Here is an 18,893-nt window from a genome sequence, read left to right as displayed (position 1 = left end):
CCACCCCCGTGAGACCGGGGGGCCAGGCGACTGACGCACACGGGGTCTCGCTGTTTGCTATGGGGGTGGGTGGGCTCTGACCCGGAGTCTCGTGTCTCGGTCCGGCATCCACGAGGCTGCGGCAGGTGACGTGTCAGCTTCTGAGAAAGCAAAGCCCCAAAGCATCACAGTTCCTGAATCTCGTCCCCCTGTGAACCACACACCGGCTGAAACGTGTGGCCAGATCTTCGCTGGCCCGGCAGACAGAGTGACGGGCCCCGCGAAGATGTCACGTGCTGGTCCCGGGGCAAAGGGGAGCTGAGGTGGCAGGTGGAATTCAGGTGGCTAACCAGCTGGCCTTACAGTAGGGAGCGTGTCCTAGGTGCTCCAGGTGGGCGACAGATGTGAGGACCGTAGCTTCGGCCCCTGCGGCTGGCTCTGAGGCTGGAGGGGGGGACCAGGAGCCTCCGGACACTGGAAAAGGGCTGGAAAAGGTCTCCCCTGGAGCCCCCAGAAGGAATGCAGCCCTGCCCACACCCTGATTTCACCCCATGGGACCCATCTCGGACCTGTGACCTCCAGAAATAGCACATAACGAATTGTTCAGCACCACCAGGTTAAGGGAATTTATCACAGTGGCAGTAGAAGAGAACACACATCGGATATAAGAGATGCTTTCTCCAATTCAATCTTTTCCAGGTGGCGTTTTCTGAGCACGCTCTGGGGCAGCAGGAGAAAGAATTCCTTGGGCGTTATTGTTGGCCCTGAAATTCAACGCTGCTCCTGCACCGTGAGGCTGTAGGATCTCGGGAAGATCCCTCAGCTGCTGGGGAAGCAGCCCCCAACACGATGGCAGAGATGTGTGCGTGGGGGGGGGCCCACCGGCTGACACGCGCAGGTTAGGAACTGACCAAAAGGGAAGAAGAGATTAGGTTGCAGAGCTCACGACCGACAGCATAGCTTCTTGTTTTATTTCTGTACGAAGAAAAGATGGGCGTGAGGCAGCAGGTGGTACACCCAGGAGAGACCGCGGGGATGGCGCCCAGCAGCCCACCCGGGCCACCTGCTTCGCTACCAACACGACCATCCCGTCTCCTGCCGGGCTGCACGGGGAGCGGACACACACACACACACGCGTGCGCACACACGCGCATCACACAACGCACTTGGGCACGTGCTTACACACCCACACGTGCATGCACGCGCGCCCCCGTGCATGCACAACAACTCTCAGGGTGGGGGGACGGCCGTGCCGCCCGCCCCCACGAAGAGGCCAGCTGGTGGCAGCAGAGGCTGGGAGCAGCCGGAAGGCGGTGCAAGGGGAGGGGGAGGGCCGGGTAAGAAGCTCACCTGCAGACTGTTATTCGTGACAGTATAGAAAGTCCAATATCACAGTTATGCTAGAAAAATATTACACTTCATAAAACCCATGTTTATTAAAAAAATCTATTCAGAAAGTCTGGAAAGCGTAATAAATATCGTAGAGTGGCCGCCCATCTCCAACATAAAATATAAAGCGTGAACACGAGAGTCCCCTGTAAACACGGACACGGGCAGGGACACAAAGTGCTGGCGGTGTCCTCGGGGGAGGGCGGGCTCGGCCGCAGCTGGCAGGTCCCTTCCCGGTGACGCCCTGAGCCTGCGGGTGGCTTCTCCTCGTCACTCAGGACCTGCGGCGTCCTTTCCATTCTAGAATCCCACGGCTCTCGGAGCGGTGAGGGCCACCAAACCACGTGGGAGAGGACAAGTGCAGATCAGATTCCTCCTGTGCTGGAGGGACCCAGTGAAGCAAGGTCACCACCCCAGAGCGGCGCTGGGTCACGCCATTAATGAGCGGGACTGGCTCGCATCGGAGCCATGACCACTCAGAGCCCTGACAGCCTTCCACACGGCGACACACACGCGGGTAGTTTGAAACCACGACCGACTGCCCTTGGGGAACAAGTGAAATCTCACTCTTGCCCAGTGTGACGTGGGGGGCAGCATCGGGCAAAGCTCTCCCTCCGGGGGGCGTCAGGTGTTTCTCTTAAAGTGGGCGGGCGCCGGGGTGGATGAGACTATAGTGGGAGCCACGGAGGGGACCGGCAGGGCCGCAGGCCTGAGACCCCGGGCTCGGGTTTATCACAACCACGTCTGTGGTTCTGGTGATCCAGAGGGGGTCTGACTCTACAGGAGGGCAGGGCAGCCAGTTAACTTGCTGGGCTGTCACACCACGTGTGCAAATCCCGCAGGGCCTTGCGTGAATGGAGGAGGTGCCCCGTACAGGTGAATAACGTGGTGATCGCACCTTCATTCACATACCGACTGCCGGTTAGGAAGCCCAGCCACTGGCTACTTAAGACTTAAGCCAGTTCCATTAAAAATAGGCTCTCAGCTTCTCTAGGCTGCCTCTCTGCAGAAGGGTTTCAAGTACCACTTTGTTTTGGAGAAGGGTGAGGGAGTGGAGGTATCTTAGGGCATTCGAGTTGGTTCAGCAGAGCCGGGGGCGCCCCTGCCACGGGCGGGGTCCGGAGTGGGGCGAGTCCCGGGATCCCCGCGGGGTTCTGAACGGTCAGAACTGAGGCTGCACACGTAAGGGGGCTGGTGTGACACACAGAGGACACGCGCTGGCCGCTCTCCCAGCCGTGCTTCATCTCTGTCTCTCCGTTCTGTCCGCTTCCATCACAACACACGGACTTAAGCAAACCAACAACGTGCCAACACGCCCAGGACAGAGGCCCAGGAGGCTGATGGGCCGGCCGTTGCCTGTGCAGCAAACACAAGATACAAGGGCCACTGTCGATTTCTGGGAGGGCAAAATCTGTGACCTGGGACTACCCAGGTTTTCCTAAGTTTCTAATGACAGACAAAATAGTTCTGACCTAAAACAAAACTGTTGTGGGTGGAAGTCTTTTGAGCCTTGGGATAAAGCACTTTCTATTGAGAAACAGGAGAAGTGCCCAAGAGGGCTTTGTGGGAAAACAGGTACATGAATCTGTCCCCACCTTTTTATTCCTTGTGGTTCTGAGGGAAAAAAAAAAAAAATAGCTCACGGGATAATTAAAGCTTCTGCGATACGTTTATATTTTCAGGTCTGAAAACCATTAGACCGAGCTAGGGAGCTATTTTTTAGAAGGAGGCATTGTTTTTGTTTTTGTCGGTCGAGTTGGGTACCAGAGTGAGTTGAAATGGAGGGACTTTGAAAAATTGTCTTCTTGGTGAAAACCCGGCTGAGACCAACAGGAGCTCCCCCTCCCCCCGAGGGCAGGGGGTGCCCGGCGATGCTGGCCAGTCACAGCTCGGTGGGCAAGGGCCCTCCGGTCAGCCGGCCGGTGGCCCCCTGGCTCGGGGTCGGCTGGGAGGACACAGGCCTCTGTCCTCCAGGCCCTGGCGGTGGCTCGCCCTGCATCACACCCACTCCTGTGTTCACACGCCCCGGGGGAAACATCAAATAGCCCTGACATGTCAGGTGAAGACAGACCTGTGCAACAGAAACACAAAGCACGCCACGAAAGCACAGCTTCCACAAAGGGCGCCCCTGCTCTCGGCAACACACCCTCCGCTCCCCTCTGGCCCCGGGTGGGGGGCAGGGGTCTCCAGGGGACCCGAGAAGGGACCGACGGGAGGCAACCCAACTGAGGGCTCCCACGGGCCACAGGCTTTCCATGAAAGGGGAAAGCCAGCGCTCAGGGAAGCCCAGGCCCTCTCGGAAGCTCGGGGCGGCCGCGGCGACCCTTGAGCCGCGGCGGGAGCGAGAAGCAGCCGCTCCTGCAGCCCCGGTCCTCAGGAGAACGCGAAAACGTGGGCACAAGTTTGGCTGGCTCCCTCCCGGGGACGCGAGCGATTCTCGTGAAACGCGGCCACCGAGGCGAAGCTGCCGCCCCCGGTGCTGGGGTGGCCTCGCCCCATCAGATGTGCAACAGGAGAGACGCGGGGGCCTCAGTCCCACGTGGGGGGCAATGAGACAAGGGCTCTTTGGATCATCTGGAGGGACCAGGCGTCTGCTCCTAGGCGCCCTGTGCCCACCGGTCACTCAGCCGTGGGCAAGGGCAGAGGCGCAGAAGCCGGGCCCCCAGGGCTCTGCCGTTAACCGTCACCTTCACACCGTGACACCTGGGCTGTGTGTGCCGGGAATCAGACCAGGCTGCTGACTTTATAACTGGGAAACACGTCTCTCCACGGAAACACAAGCCGTGACCGCGCGAGACCCACGGGCCGGAGGCGCCTCCAGGTGCTTGGCACAGTCCGCGGCGGCAGGACTCCGCCTGGTGGGCTGGGGGCGGAGATGGCAAGGTCGGCACAGCCCGGCGTCGGGAGGTCACCCGCCCGGATCCTCTCCGGCCGCGCGAGGAGGTGCAGGATGAGCGGGCGCCGGGCTCGGCTACAGCCGCGTAGACGTGAGTCTCTTCATGCCCCGGCGCTGGGCCAGGCTGGAGGACAACACAGGCTCCAGCCGCGGGGCCTGGGGGGCTCTGTTCAGAGCGAAGTAGGTGGCGGCCATCGCTCCCTGCAACACAAGGGAGCGGCGGTGACGCGGTGCCGGCCCCCGACCCGGCCTGGGCCTCGCCGAGCCTGGGCTACAGGAGGCCTTCCTTCAGGACCACGGGGCACCGGCTCTTAAACATCAGGATGTAGTTCTGAGTGCCGTGTCCACCCGCCCCCCCCGACCCCATCTGTGAACCGTGCGGTGACTTGGGGTAGACGCTTGGGGCTCACGGGGAGCCCCGGGGTGAGGTCCTCCCGGCCCCCGATCTGCTCTGCGGCTGCTGGGTCCCTGGGGTGCCCTCCTGGCAATGGCACCCCAGCTCTGCCCATCTGGAGGATCCGGGCCCAACCTGGGTGACTGGGCTCCTGGAGCAGCTCTAAACCCTCGAATGGTCTTGAATGGGCGGCTCCCAGCAGGAGAACCCCAGCCGCTGCACGGCTGGGGGCAGTGCACACCTCCCCGAAGAGGGTCCCCACCCCTTCTGTGTTAACAGAAGTTGTCACTTATTCAGAGTCTGGCACGTGATCGCACGTATGGGGTGAACCAAGTAACCGTAAATACACCTGGGATGCCTGTCTGGGCCTGTTACCGGTTCCCCTCCGGCACCCTGTGGCCCCTGGGGTTAGCCGTGCAGGTATCGGAGCAGCTTTTCCGGAGTCCCTGCTCCCACCCTTTTGCCGCGGGGACCGGCGGTCGCTACCTTCACCAAGTGGACGTCTTGTCTGCTGAGCTGGTTTGGGGACAGGTACTCTCTGTTCACCACCCACGGGTGTCTGAGGACTTGAACCGCGGTCAGGCGCTGGTGAGGGTCCACGTGGAGCATCTTGGACACGACATCCTGTGGGGGGAGGGCGGCGGGGGGGGGGGAGGGGAGTGAGCGCCGCTGCTGCTCTGAGCTTCCCAGCAGAAGTCCTCTCCTCCTCCTCGTGGAGAAACCTAACCACCGCGCTGAGAGTGAAGCTCTGCACCCGGGGCCAAACGTCTACCTCCGGGTTTAGACACATGTGGATTTTTTTTTTAAGTTTTAACCATCGTCAACTTGGTGGACCACCCCAGGTGTATACAGTATTAAAGATTTTATGTCTGAAGAGAAATCAAATGCGGAGACGTTCAATAGCGGGTGTAAGTTACTGAAATATTATTTGAGTAAAAACGATAACCTTCCAAAGGGAGAAGCTGAAATGATGACTATCCCACGGATATAAACCAATCATAACAATGTCCTCGGTTACATTTTATCACATATAATACATATTACTATCCTCAAATCCACAAATATTTGCTACAAATAATCACCAACTGCGGGATTAACAATCTGTTGCCATTACTTGTGTCCAAAGGGGCTCATGTCCCATAGAGGTGATTTTCTTATTTGATTGTAATGTAATAGCAACAAAAACTCCTACAATGGGCTTAAGGACTGAGCTCCACTTTAGATTTACATGTGGCAATACATGCAAATGTGTGTACCTACATGTACACACATGTACAATTAGAAATGTGATTGGCGTCTGCATGGAATTCATGAGACTGTCTTCACACGCTTCCGGCACCTGCTCTTGTGAGCCATCAGGGCTGTCCTTGGGGGAAGGAGGGTGAATGTTACATCCCTGTTTTGTAGGTGAAGACGTGATGTGTATAGTCGTTCACCAAGTGCCCAAGGAAGAGCCTCGGCGAGAGTCCGTGCTTTTCCACTAGCCTCCTCTCCTTCCTTTACTGTTCCCATCACATTCCAAAATGAAATGAGATCAATTAGAGTATCTGTATAACGTGAAGTTGAACCACTCAACAGAATTTGTGGTCATCAACTGCAACAAAGAAATATTATACACTAATACAATATCCTTCTTCTACAGAGAAATACAAGCCTTTTAATATTTGATAACATTAATCTTGGTAACTTCTTGAAACAAATGTCTCCTGGAAGGACTGTTCTCCCCATTTCCATGTGTAAAAAATGAAAGCAGGGAGACCCTTATTGACTGGCTCAAGACCTCACAGTAGGGAATTCCCTGGCGGTCCAGTGGTTAGGACTCCGCACTGTCACTGCCGAGGGCAGGGGTTCAGTCTCTGGTTGGGGAACTAAGATACTGCAAGCTGCGTGGCGAGGCCAAAAAAAAAAAAAGCTCACAGTAAAGCAGTGTGTTTTTATACAGTGCATGCAGGAGGCAGATAAAGTATTATAAAAACATACAAATCTGTAGGCTTTGCCTGTTTTTGGAGGATTGGAGGTTTTGTGTGGTGAGCACAGAGAGGGGAAAGGCACAGGGGAATGAGCGAGGGCAAGATATGGCAGGGAAGGAGCAGGGAGAAGTCGGCAAAAGGTCCTGGGAGGCAGCGAAACCCTCTCCCTGCATCTGTGACCTTGGTAACGTGTCCTGTACTTGACGGACTCCTTTCCTGCCAACTTTTCCCTGCCCCCTACTCCTGCTTGAAATCACCTCTCAAAGAAACCACCAGCACCCAAGTCCTGGTCTGTGGCTCTACTGTGGGAACTGGAACTAAGACAATTCCCATACCCATTCAAAATAGAGTGGATGGAAGGAGCACTGCGGGTGTCAGGGTGCGACACAGGGGAAGTGCTCACTAAATGCCAGCTGCCATTACCTCCACCATCACCTCCACCACTTCCTCCACCATGACCTTCACCATCTCCTCCACCATAACCTTCACCATCACCTCCACCGTGGCCTCCACCACTTCCTCCCCCATGACCTTCACCATCACCTCCACTGTTCCCACCATCTCCTCCACCATGACCTCCACCATGACCTTCACCATCACCTCCACTGTTCCCACCATCTCCTCCATCATGACCTCCACCATGACCTTCACCATCACCTCCACTGTTCCCACCATTTCCTCCACCATGACCTCCACCATCTCCTCCACCATGACCTTCACCATCACCTCCACTGCTCCCACCATCTCCTCCACCATGACCTCCACCATCTCCTCCACCATGACCTTCACCATCACCTCCACCATTCCCACCATCTCCTCCACAATGACCTTCACCATCTGCTCCACCATGACCTTCACCATCACCTCCACCACTTCCTCCACTATGACCTTCACCATTCCCATCATCTCCACCATGACCTTCACCACCACATCCACCATCTCTTCCACCATGACCTTCACCATCACCTCCACAATTTCCCATCACCTCCTCCACCATGACCTTCACCATCACCTCCATCATCTCCTCTGCCATCTCCACCATCCTCTTCACCACCTTCATCACCTCCATCATCTCCTCCACCATCACTGTATGAGGTCACACAGAGATGGTAATGGCAGAGCTGGAATCCAAACCCCAGAATTTCTCCTCCTCTGGTCATTTTATAGAAACACAGGAAATAGACTGTTGATGCTGTTTCTTACTGTGGTTGGACTATAATTTGCTATTTGATTAGAGAGGAATTCCAAGTCTGATGGACAGAGAAACAGGGCTGGTCACAAATGGTGCAGCTGCAGAGAAGCCCCAGTTCAAAGTATTTTTTAATGACAGAAATACACCCCTGTACCAGAGCTCTACTTGATCAGTCTGCGAACACTCAGGGCAATCATTTTGCAACATCCCTAAAAGTGTGATGGTTAATTTTCTGCATCAACTTGGTTAGGCCATGGTACCCAGTGTTTGGTCAAACACCCGTCTGTCTTATAATAATTATAAATGGAGTACAATCTTTAAAACTTGTGAATCACTATGTTGTACACCTGAAACTTACATAATCAACTATACTTCAATGAAAAAAAAGAAAAACAAAACAAAACAAAAAACACTTGTCTAGAGAATTCCCTGGTGGTCCAGTGGTTAGGACTCCGCGCTTTCACTGCCGAGGGTGCAGGTTTGATTCCTGGTTGGGGAACTAAGATCTCACAGGTCGTGTGGTGAGGCCAACCACCCCCACCCCCCAAAAAAAAAAAACCAATAGTGGTCTAGATGTTTCTGTGAAGGTGACATTAACAATTAAATCTGTCAACTTCTCCATAATGTGCGTGGGCTTCATCCAATCAGTTGAAGGTCTTAAGTGAAAAAAGACTGAAGTCCCCGAGGAAAAGGGAATTCTGCCAGAAGACGGCCTTTGGACGAGAGCTGCAACATCTACTCTTCCCTGAGTCTCCAGGCTTCTGGCCTGCCCTATAGATTTTGGACTTGCCTCCACAATTCCATAAAAATAAATCTCTCACCCTCTGTCTTAGTCTCTCTCTGTCTCTGTCTCTGTCTCTGTCTCTATACATACACATCCTATTGGTTCTGTATCTCTGGAGAACCCTAATACACCAAGACTGCAGAAAATGTGAAAAGTGCTATGAAATATTTTTGCAAAATTTCTTTTTTTTAGCTGTGTGTCTTAAAAAAAAATCTATGAGTATAAAATATCTATATTATTTACACGAGAAGTATCCTCTCGTATTCCTCAAAGATAAAATGGTTACTGCAGAATCTCCATGCCTAAGAAGTAAGAGCACCGGGCAATGTACTCACCTTTGCCGCGTCAGATATGGAATCCCAGTTTCCCCCGGAAAGCGCGTATTTCCCGCTGCCAATCCTTGCCAAGATATCCTCAGGGGTATCATCTGGTCCGTTTGCAAAAGGGGTAAATCTGTGTGATGAGAGAATTTGTGGTAATGAGCTTCCATTTTATAATCTAAGATAAAGTTCATTTTGCCTCTTTGTTGTAAAAAGAATAATTTTCTCTTTCCCATCATGCCCCAAATCCAGGATTCATGGTAAAGTGTAATTTATTTCTTACTGCTGTGTCTCTTTTCCTTACTCGGCCAGTGAAGAAAGTTCTGTGGACCCAAGGATGAGCCTTTCTGGACCGTTTCTGGCTTCCCCGGTGACAGTGTGGTACAGTGGTTTGCCCGGTGATGCGGTTTCCATGGTGACAGTGTGGTATATAGTGGATGGGAGCCTGGGATTTGAAGTCTGAGAGACCCATGGTCGATCTATTACCAACTCCGGCTTCTCTGACAAATGAATTTTTTGAACCTCAATTGCAAAATGGGCAGAATAATACACTCGCAGGGATCTACAGCAGCGGTACGCACCAACACACACCGAATGCAAACGGTTCTTGCCCCACTGCAAGTGTGTGATAGATGTTTATTGTCACCCTTCACATAAACCAGGGTGGTCAGTGTAGCCTCCCCAGAAGGGAAATTATATGTAATTCTAACGCACTTCCTTCAGTGGCAGGGTTTGTGCTCCTAGTTTATGTATTGGCAAGGTAAGCACCAGAAGAATCACAAAGTGTGGCATTGGGAAGAAAGTGCAGGGCCTCCTTTGCTGTCGCATTCCTCAGGGCACGGCCCCAGGCTCACTGGGGCTCCTCTCCACTGCGACACTAGTCACTGATGGACTAGGAAATACCTCACTGAGGCCACGCAAAAAGCAGGCCATTCTCAGTCACTCTTGTGATTCACCCGGGAGTAGAGCTAGTGAGGGTGAATCTACGACCCGGAGCCTGGGCTGCCTGCCTCTTCGCTGCTGCTTCCTGGCTCGAGAAGATGTTTGGAAGGAAAGATGCTGTGACCTCTGCAGAGGGTGCGTGGTGCAGAGGCGAGAACGCGGACCCGTGGTCAGAGGCTTGGGTTTTTGTTGATGAGCTGAGCTGAGCCGTGGAGCCCCAGCTCCCTAATTCCAGAGACACACTTGACGACAAGGCATGACTTCCTGCCCTTGCTCTCTGGTTGTCCTGCAGGGGCCTCGGGAGACTGAACTCAAGGCCTGTAGGTGTGGGCCCACACCCGTGCACAGGGACAGGCCCACAAGGGCCAGCAGCCTCGGCAGGGGTGCCCTGAGCGCCGACACCCACGTGAGGGTTTGCGTTACCCCGCCAGCATGGTGTACAGCAGGATCCCCAGACTCCAGATGTCACACGCCGCGTCATAGCCTTGCCGCTTCAGGACCTGCCAGGGGAAAAGCAGACGACGGATAAGCACTTGGCAGGGAAAATTCAAGGTCACAGCATGTTGCTGTGATGGGTCCATAACCCCGGCGGGGGTGGGGGGGATGGCTGGGGATGCGGGGTGACTTCAGTGGGACTGTCGTTTATCGCCGCAAAGCCAACCCTAATTCCCTGCAGTAGGATTCCCCAAAGACCCGCGCACACAGGGAGCCCTGGCTCTTGCCAGATACACGACACACTGAAAAGGAAACATTTAATTTTTAAGGCAGAGGAATTTTGGGAGCTCCCTGGTGGCCTAGTGGTTAGGATTCCGGGCTTTCACTGCGGTGGCCCAGGTTCAATCCTTGGTCGGGGAACTGAGATCCTGCAAGCCGTGCAGTGTGGCAAAAACCAAAACAAAACAGAAGAATTTTTTTTTTACTCTGGTGAAGTATACTTAGCATAACATTTCCCATCTTCGCCGTTTTTAGGCATACGGTTGAGTGATACTAGGTACATTCATACTGCTGGGCAGCCGTCAACATCACCCATCCACACAACTCTTTTCCTTTTGCAAAGCTGAAGCTCTGTCCCCATGAAACAACAACACCCCCTCCCCTCCGCCCAGCCCCTGGGAACTACCATGTAACTTTCTGTCTCTATGAATTTGCCAACTCTAGGTCCCTCATATAAGAGGAATCACATAATTGTCCTTTTCTTTCTGGCGTATCACACTCAACACATTGTCCTCAAGGTTCATCCACGTTGTGGCGTAGGACAGGATTTCCCTCTTTTTTAAGGCTAATATTCCACTGTACCGTCCATCCATCAATGGACACTCGGGTTGTTTCCACCTTTTCGCTGCTGTGAACGCGGGTGGATAGATATCTGTTCTTGCCTCTGCTTTCAACTCTTCTGGGTTTGTACCCAGAGGTGGAGTTGCTTGGTCACCTGGTAATTCTGTGCTTGAGTTTCTGAGGACTAGTTAACACGGGAGATTTTTCATGCGTCCCAGGATTATACACTTCAGGGGAGGGCAATCCTCTTGATATGTTTACAGTTGAATAACAATAAAGAAAGCAGCACAAGCACTCCGGGTGACTGCAGCTTATTGGATTGACACTGAACGTGAAGTCAGGAGAGCCGTGTTCAATTTCCTTAGACACAAGGGCCGGGATCTTTGTACCTCGGGCGTGGTGCCTGCAGCATGGTAGGTCACCGAGGCGTGTGAACACACCAAGTGTTCGGTGTTCAAGCCCTTGACCATGTTCACTAGCTGAGTGGTCTTCAAAGTCCCTTCAACACATGGAGTCTGGTTTGTTTTGAATCTGTGAGGTGTTTGTGGCTAACAGTATCTACCCTGCCCACTCCATGTGGCATAGGAGGATAAAAGCAAAAAATACTGGTAAAAGTGCTCAGTAAATGGTAAAGTAATATACCAACGTAAGGTAGTCTCTCATCACTAAAACCAATACTATTAACATTAGGAGCTATCAAATACGGCAATAATATTGCTCAAACAGAACCAGATTGTTCTTAAAGGGGCTACAGGTAGCATCTGGACAGCCTAATGATGGCCCCAGCTGCGTATCCATCCGTATCCTGGCAGGCACGTGCACATCTTCCTCATGGACCACTGGCCGTGGTCACCTTGTGGACCCCACCTGGGTCAGCTCTCAGCTCACAGAGTGGCCACTAGGGGCCAGCATGCCTCTCTCTTAGGACTTTCTGTACCTGTCACTGCACCACCAGGGCCACTCTGGAGCAGCTTCAACCACCAGAAGGATCCACGCAGAACCTAATGTCTGTTTTCATTCCTGACCTCCCCCCCGCGCCCCCCACCGCCCCCATCAGCAATGTCAGCCTCTTCTGTTTCCAGTCCTGTTCTCACCAGCATCTCAGGTTTGGCTGCTTTTCTAAAAAGCAAGAAACTGGATTTGTCTTCACAAACACAACAGTGACTTCAGCACCTACTGGAAATGATCCCCAGGAGCCTGAAAAGGGCACAGCACATACGAGATGTGCTGCCGAGGTCTCTGATGCCCTGAGAAGAGGGGGCGGAAGAGAGGTCCCTCAGGATTCACGTACATTCTCATCCGCAAATCTTGGCGGAACCCTAACATTCAATCCCATAGCACCTGACTCGCTTCTGGGGCTTTGGAAAACAATCTGGAGCAAGAACTCTGGCACCAAGTAAGTCCACGCACGTGCACTCTCTCCTGGTGCAGCTGTTGGGGAGATTTCTGATCCCAGGTGACCCACTGGCTCCCTTCCCGGTTGTAGGCGAGACTGACGTATTATTTCTCACCGTAACTCCTAACAGACAGGCAGATTTGATCGAAATCGTCTAGAGCACAATGACAATTCTATGTGCAAACCTCACCATTACAAATTTTACGAATAGGAAATAAAATGATAAAATAACTGTGTTTGAGCAAAAAAAAGACCGAAGCTTCTCATTTCTACCCTCTAGAATTACTGCTGACTCCAATACACCAAACTGTGCAGTGGCTTTGAAAGTAGGAAAGGGCCGTCTCCCCGCTGGCTCAGTGGGCCTCTCACCTCCGGGGCAACGAAGTTGGCTGTGTAGCAGGGGGTCATCAGCAGCCCATTCTCGGCTCGCAGCTGCTTGGCAAACCCGAAGTCACAGATTCGGATGGATTCAGGGTTTCCAGACTCGTCCATATACAGAATATTGCTCGGCTTCAGGTCCCGATGAACAACCTGGAGAGGCACAAGGAATTACGCCTAAGCTGGGGCCCAGGATGGAGCAGGAGAGAGAAGCGGGGATGCACTCAGGAGATAAGGGTTTATTTGGAGTCGTTTATTCTGGGCAGGTCCTGAGGCAGGAAGCAATCGGCTGGGATGCTCTAATCTCTGTAGGTCCTCCCCCCTCTCTTTCTCTCACACTGACGCTCAAAAATCGAGGACCACACCTAAGCCCCTCGGATGGTGAGTATTTGGATGAATAAATAAGTAAGCATGTGTCCAAGATCAGGGAGGCCCGCTGGGGCCATCGCACAGACAGACACTGGTGGTGAGCTCAGTAACATGGATGGAAGATTTCTAAAGATAAACATCTGCTGTGTGATGCCACGTTCCAGCGGGCAGGTGTCGGGCACCCCAGCGGGTGACGCAGACAAGGAGTCTCTGTCATGTGCACACGGCCAGTGGACAGAAATCCGAGAGCCACATCTGTGCGGAGTGAGCGCCAGGGCGCTCTGAGCACCAAGGACGGGCCGGCAATACCTCAAAGCACAGCGGCTATTCAGCTGTTTAAGGCACAAAGCGGTTTCTTCTGAAGGGGACAGAGGCCGATTGTAAGAACACGTGGTGTGCCTGCATATGGCTTGGGGCCCACGTGTCTCACTGTCCTGCTAATACCCAGGGAGGGGACAGAGAAGGAAGAATTAAAGGGCCACGGCCGGCAGCCGGCCTACAGGGGCTCCGATGGCCGGGAAACAAAAGACTTTGGTTCCAGGTCTATTGCCCCCCCTCGTGCAACAGAAGCCAATCTGCAAAACCATCATCTGAAGGGCTGCTTCTACAGTCTGACCGTCCTGGGAAATGACCATCGTGCGGCCCTGGAGGAATGTCCTGGTCAGACGGGGCTGCATTTTAAAAGCTGACAGCCACACGTGCACGGCTGGCCAAGGAAGCACTGCTGCTTCCTGGGAGGTGCTGAGAAGGTGGGAGTCCGGGGCTGAGGGCAAGGGGTCTAGAAGCATGGTGCTGGGTTAGAACCCGGCTGTGCATGCAGCTTTGGGCGCGATATGCAACCCTTCTGTGCTCTGGGCTCCTCATCTGTGAAATGGGTGTGATCCAGAGTCTAGAACTGCCCAGACGAAGAGCTTAGAGCAGCGCCTGGAACCCTCAGTGGTCACTGTCATTTTATCACCATATTCCTTGGCATTGGCGGAGGAATTCAATTCTAAACAGGGCAATTGATGAACATTCCAAATTTCCCTTTATCAAGCCCAAACTACTTTTTTGCTCTACCTGGTCCCGGTGAATTTAATTTCTTGACCTAGCTCCTGGACACACCGCGTGTGTGCCTAAAATCATTTAGACCCAAGAGGGATGGTTGTGATTCACAAGGAAGACAAGGACACCTGAGTTCCCAGCTCCTGAGCCCGCGGACTCTCAGCGCCCCCGGGTCCCGCTCTTCCTCTGTCCTCCCCAACCCGCCGCGGGGCTGCCCGGGGGGCGGGGCCTTACCCCCTGGGAGTGGAGGTAGTCCATGGTCTTGGTGATGGTGCACAGCACGTCGCTGGCCTCCCGCTCCGAGAAGTACCTCTGCCGCAGGATACGGTCCAGCAGCTCCCCACCCCGCATCAGCTCCATCACCAGGTACACGAACTTCCCGTCGTCGTAGACCTGGGGGTGGGGCAGGAGAGCACACAGGCCTCAGGGACCTCGCGGGCACCCTCGCGGGCCCGCTGGCCGCTGGGAAAGAGGGGCCGCCCCGGCAGGGGCAGGGGGCGCGTCAGTGCAGAGAGCCTGGAGTCTCAGTGCTCCCCTGGGAGCAGACGCAAGACTTCTGTAGAAAACGAGGGAAGATTTTCTAGGCATGCCAGACGAGGCTCTCCTTGGGGAAAAAGCAGCTTTAATGATCTGCTGCTGGGCAGGGCATGGGTCAGCAGGGCTGAGAGCTGCGTGGATGGATTCAGCTGCCGTGAACCCTGGTACTGCCCCGCCTCCGGGAGAGCGACGTTCAGACACTGACAACGCGGATGCTGGCCCAGCCCCAGGGGGCAGCGTTCTCCAGGGCCGTGCTTTTCAAACCTTAAGGAGCAGGTTGACAGGCCGGCTGGACCCAGCAGGTCCGGGGTGGGTGGGGAGCCTGACCCCGGGGGGCCCTCTACGCGGCTGTGCCCTGTGAGGGGGGACAAGCCCTGGGAGTCCGGGAGGAGAGGAGGTAGGAGGGCTGATCTGCTTGTATTTCAGAAAAGCAGTAGATAAAGAGAGCTTTAGTCATACTAGCGTTAATCTCCTGAACTTAAAAGACAAACCAAACCAACAAGCTCTGGGTCTCTGTCAGGCCGATGGCCCAGCAGAGGGGCCGCCCAAGTGCTGAGAAGAACCAGAGGGAAATGGTGCAAAGCACCTAACTACGGTGACTTTCTCGCTTCCAAGTCAATGATTTCAGAACAAATCACTAAAACAATCTGGCTGGCACGGAGCTCAATAAACGATGTGAAGTTGATCTTGTTGTATTTATTTCTGAGTTTATGATCAAATGCGCTACTTTCGAGAATGTGCCCAGGGTGACGTCACTCATCCGAAACACAGTCAGAGCTCTTCGGGAGTTTTCAAATTCGCTGATTTCTGTTTGTGGATCTTCGCATACGCACGACAAAGGAAACAGCAAGGGGACTGCTCTCGTGCGGGGGAGCTGACTGAGACCCACAGGAATGCAGCTGGGCTTCACTTCAAGCTGTGTTCACACAAGGCCTGTTTCACGCTTTCCTCAGAACTGAATTGGCATTTGGAAGCCCTCTTACTCCAGGCATTTATGGGGCCCGAAGGAAATGGAGGCGGCCCCAGTATTTTGGGGTTTGGGGTTCACGATGCTGGGCTCACTCTGGAGTTGGAGAGGAAGACGAGGCTCTCTCCCCTGCCTGACCCCCGAGGCCCAGCCCTAGGCCCCTGTGGATGCTGCCAGGTGCATCCAACTGGCTCCAGTGTGACTGGTCCCTGCTCCCTTCCCCTCTTTCAGGGACAGGGGCCACAGATCGCTCAGTCGGGAAAGCGAAGGGAGCTGGGAGGGGCTCCGGATCTGGAGTCTCAGATCCGGAGCCCGTCTCATGGGCCCCACGCTCTCCCTGACAGCGAGGTGAAACACACCTGGATGAGAAGCCACACCAGCTCTCTCTCCTCTTTCACACGTGCGCATCATGTGATTTGGGAGGAGTGGGGTGCCATCAATGGGATGTGAATCAACGGCCCGGCAGGTCGGGCTACCCAGCTGCCGGGTGACCCCGAGGTGTCCGGGCAGCAGCCCCCTCCGGCTCTGAGCTCCTGGGCGCCAGGAGCAGCTGGTGAGCCGAGCAGCCAGCTTGCACCAAATCAACGGTGGCTTCTGGTGCCAGCCGGAGAGACACAAAGTGCAAGCGACACCACTGTTGCACGGAGGCGCTTACATCTTTGAGGGTGATGATGTTGGGGTGCTGGCCGTACCGCAGGAGGATCTCAATCTCTTCCGAGGGGTCCCTTTTGCTCTTATCGATGATCTGAAACAAACAGAGGTGGACGTGAGGCTTCCAGCTGGCGCCTGCGGCGGGGACCCTTTCTGCCCCTCCTCCCCCTCCGGCTCAAGCTCAACCAAGATAACCCACAACTGCCTAGAAACTCATGGCAATCCTTGCTTTCCCAATGAGCAAAGCAGACTGACATTAAAAAGAGAGCACCTGCCTCCAGACACTAATTTTGAGCTATGGCAGGGTTGGATGAAGACAGGTGGGTTTGGGGAGCTCACACGGGCACCACCGACAGCAGCAGGCGCTCTGCTACCACTCGCGGCGCAGGCTCTGGGTTGGCGGCCTGTGCCCCCAGCTCCGTCCAAGGTGGGCCTCCGGCTGCTGTGCGTCTCTCGCCCTGTTTGGTGGTCACACGCCGGCAACGAAGTGAGACCCAGCGTGGTTCTCAGCAAGAGACGCCGCGGCGGCGTGCGTGCCGAGGCTGTGCTGTGACTTACACGTACAGCTGCTCCTTCTGGCTCCTTCTCCTCCTCCTCCTCCTCCTCCCGGCACGTGGGGCCCAGGTCTTAGGATGGCAGGTAAAATCCTCTCACCCCATGAACACAGATGGCTTCCAACCACAGGGTGTCATGAATGAAAGCCCACCTGGAAACAGGGGGTCACCTGTTGGTGGGGAGTGATGAAAACCTCTGGGGTTGGCTTCCTGGGCCCCTGCGCCTGCTTCTTACGGGGACGGAGCTGGCTGGGGAGGGGACCCCACTCAGGCGAAGTCTACAGCACGTGTGTGGGAAACGACACTCAGAAGAGGACGATCATTTTTGTGCCTTAGTTTCACCCAAGTTCAAAACACTCGCCACGTGGAGGACGTGTAGTCAGTCATTTCACTGCTAGAGGGTGAGGGAAATGCACTTTCACTCTCTATCACGTCCGAGGCTCTAAGCGGAGGCTTGTGCGACACTCACTTTCTTCTTCAGATGAACTGAATGCTCGGGTGGCACAGGACCCAGTGTTGGAGCTCTGCCCACCCGACCCCCTGCCGCCCCTTCACTGCAGTGGAAGATGGTCGTGGTGCCCGTGCTTCTCTGTCTCGGTTTTAAACCCACTGCCAGGCTCTGACGACGTCGGCGCCCGGGACCGTGAACCCCGTGACACACGTTGTTCAACAAGGAAAGACCCAAGCTTCCTTTTTTTAAAAAAAAAATAAATTTATTTACTTTTTGTTTATTTTTGGCTGCGTTGGGTCTTCGTTGCTGCATGCTGGCTTTCTCTAGTTGCGGCGAGTGGGGGCTACTCTTCACTGTTGTGCGCGGGCTTCTCATGGCGGTGGCTTCTCTTGTTGCGGAGCAAAGGCTCTAGGCGCGCAGGCTTCAGTAGTTGTGGCACGTGGGCTCAGTAGTTGTCGTTCGTGAGGTCAGTAGTTGCGGCACGCGGGCTCTAGAGCGCAGGCTCAGTAGCTGTGGCGCACGGGCTTAGTTGCTCCGCAGCATGTGGGATCTTCCCAGACCAGGGCTCGAACCCGTGTCCCCTGCATTGGCAGGCGGATTCTCAACCACTGCGCCACCACGGAAGTCCCAGCTTCCTTTCTTGACACAGCTTTCCTCCTTTTGTTACTAAAGTTCTAGCTAGGACACTGGGATTACTTCTGTTATTGATAGAAGCCAACACACAACGCATCCTTCTAGAGGAGATTTTTCTAAAGGCTCATTCAGTGGGGGGTGGAGGGGATGCCTTAACACGTGACGCCTAGGCGGCCGCGGGGCACATCCTTACGCTGCCTGGATCACACGCTGACCAACAGGGTTCTAGGACCGTCTCTGCCCCAGCTGCCTGCCGGGCCATTCAATCCCTGGGCTGCGATCCCTTTGCAATGTGAGAAGGTTAAAATCATTAGTGGTTTTTTAAAAAGTTAGTGGTAGATTCATTTTTTTTCAAATAAAATTTCATGATAAAGGAGATGTATTTTTAGCATAAATCACAATAGAATAGGATGCAAGATAAACAAGAAAGAGGAAGCCTTTTCTCTATGCCGATGGCCCAGAGCAGGGGGAGGAGGGAGCAGTTATGGGACCAGAGGGGCGGCTGCACGAACGGGGCACCCACAGGGGCTGGAGGCTCTACCCTCCTCCCTCCTGTGGTGTCCACCCCGGCAGAACCGACTGGAAGCCAGAGGGCAGGCAGGGTGGGGTGATGGGGTCCCTAGCGGGCATGGAGGAGAGGGTGGGTGCCTGCCTGGAAGGGAGGCCCCCGGGGAGTGGAGCTGAGCACGGGCTCCTGCACCTGCTTAGCCGGCCACTACCTCTCCTATAGTCTGGGCAACGTGGGACCGACACACAGCAGCAAGTTCTGTTC

General features: G+C 54.5%; 2 protein-coding genes across 5 annotated transcripts in view; both read right to left on the bottom strand.

Moving 5' to 3' along the window:
• Window positions 1-1,390: 1,390 nt before the first annotated feature.
• RPS6KA2 (ribosomal protein S6 kinase A2) overlaps window positions 1,391-18,893 on the bottom strand; it is a 372,586-nt gene continuing 355,083 nt past the window's right edge. For all 4 annotated transcript variants that reach the window (XM_082475550.1, XM_082475551.1, XM_082475552.1 and 1 more), the window contains 7 exons: window positions 16,488-16,577; window positions 14,563-14,721; window positions 12,907-13,068; window positions 10,290-10,366; window positions 8,940-9,057; window positions 5,145-5,282; window positions 1,391-4,465 (listed from right to left, as the gene is read on the bottom strand). In XM_082475550.1, the coding sequence (XP_082331676.1) occupies window positions 4,340-4,465; window positions 5,145-5,282; window positions 8,940-9,057; window positions 10,290-10,366; window positions 12,907-13,068; window positions 14,563-14,721; window positions 16,488-16,577 (870 nt within the window). In that variant the 3' untranslated portion in view covers window positions 1,391-4,339. The remainder of the gene's footprint in view (window positions 4,466-5,144; window positions 5,283-8,939; window positions 9,058-10,289; window positions 10,367-12,906; window positions 13,069-14,562; window positions 14,722-16,487; window positions 16,578-18,893) is intronic.
• LOC309667295 (uncharacterized protein) lies at window positions 5,308-8,933 on the bottom strand. The gene is made up of 2 exons (XM_082475681.1): window positions 7,614-8,933; window positions 5,308-7,465 (listed from the first exon to the last, which is right to left on the bottom strand). The coding sequence occupies exons 1-2, from the start codon at window positions 7,710-7,712 to the stop codon at window positions 7,031-7,033; spliced, it is 534 nt and encodes a 177-aa protein (XP_082331807.1). The 5' UTR covers window positions 7,713-8,933; the 3' UTR covers window positions 5,308-7,030.

The sequence above is a fragment of the Balaenoptera physalus genome, assembly GCF_965194825.1.
Source record: "Balaenoptera physalus genome assembly, chromosome: 9".
In the NCBI taxonomy this organism is placed as follows: domain Eukaryota; kingdom Metazoa; phylum Chordata; class Mammalia; order Artiodactyla; family Balaenopteridae; genus Balaenoptera; species Balaenoptera physalus.
The sequence above is the reverse complement of the archived record's forward strand: the minus strand, read 5'-3'. Positions and strand labels throughout refer to the sequence as shown.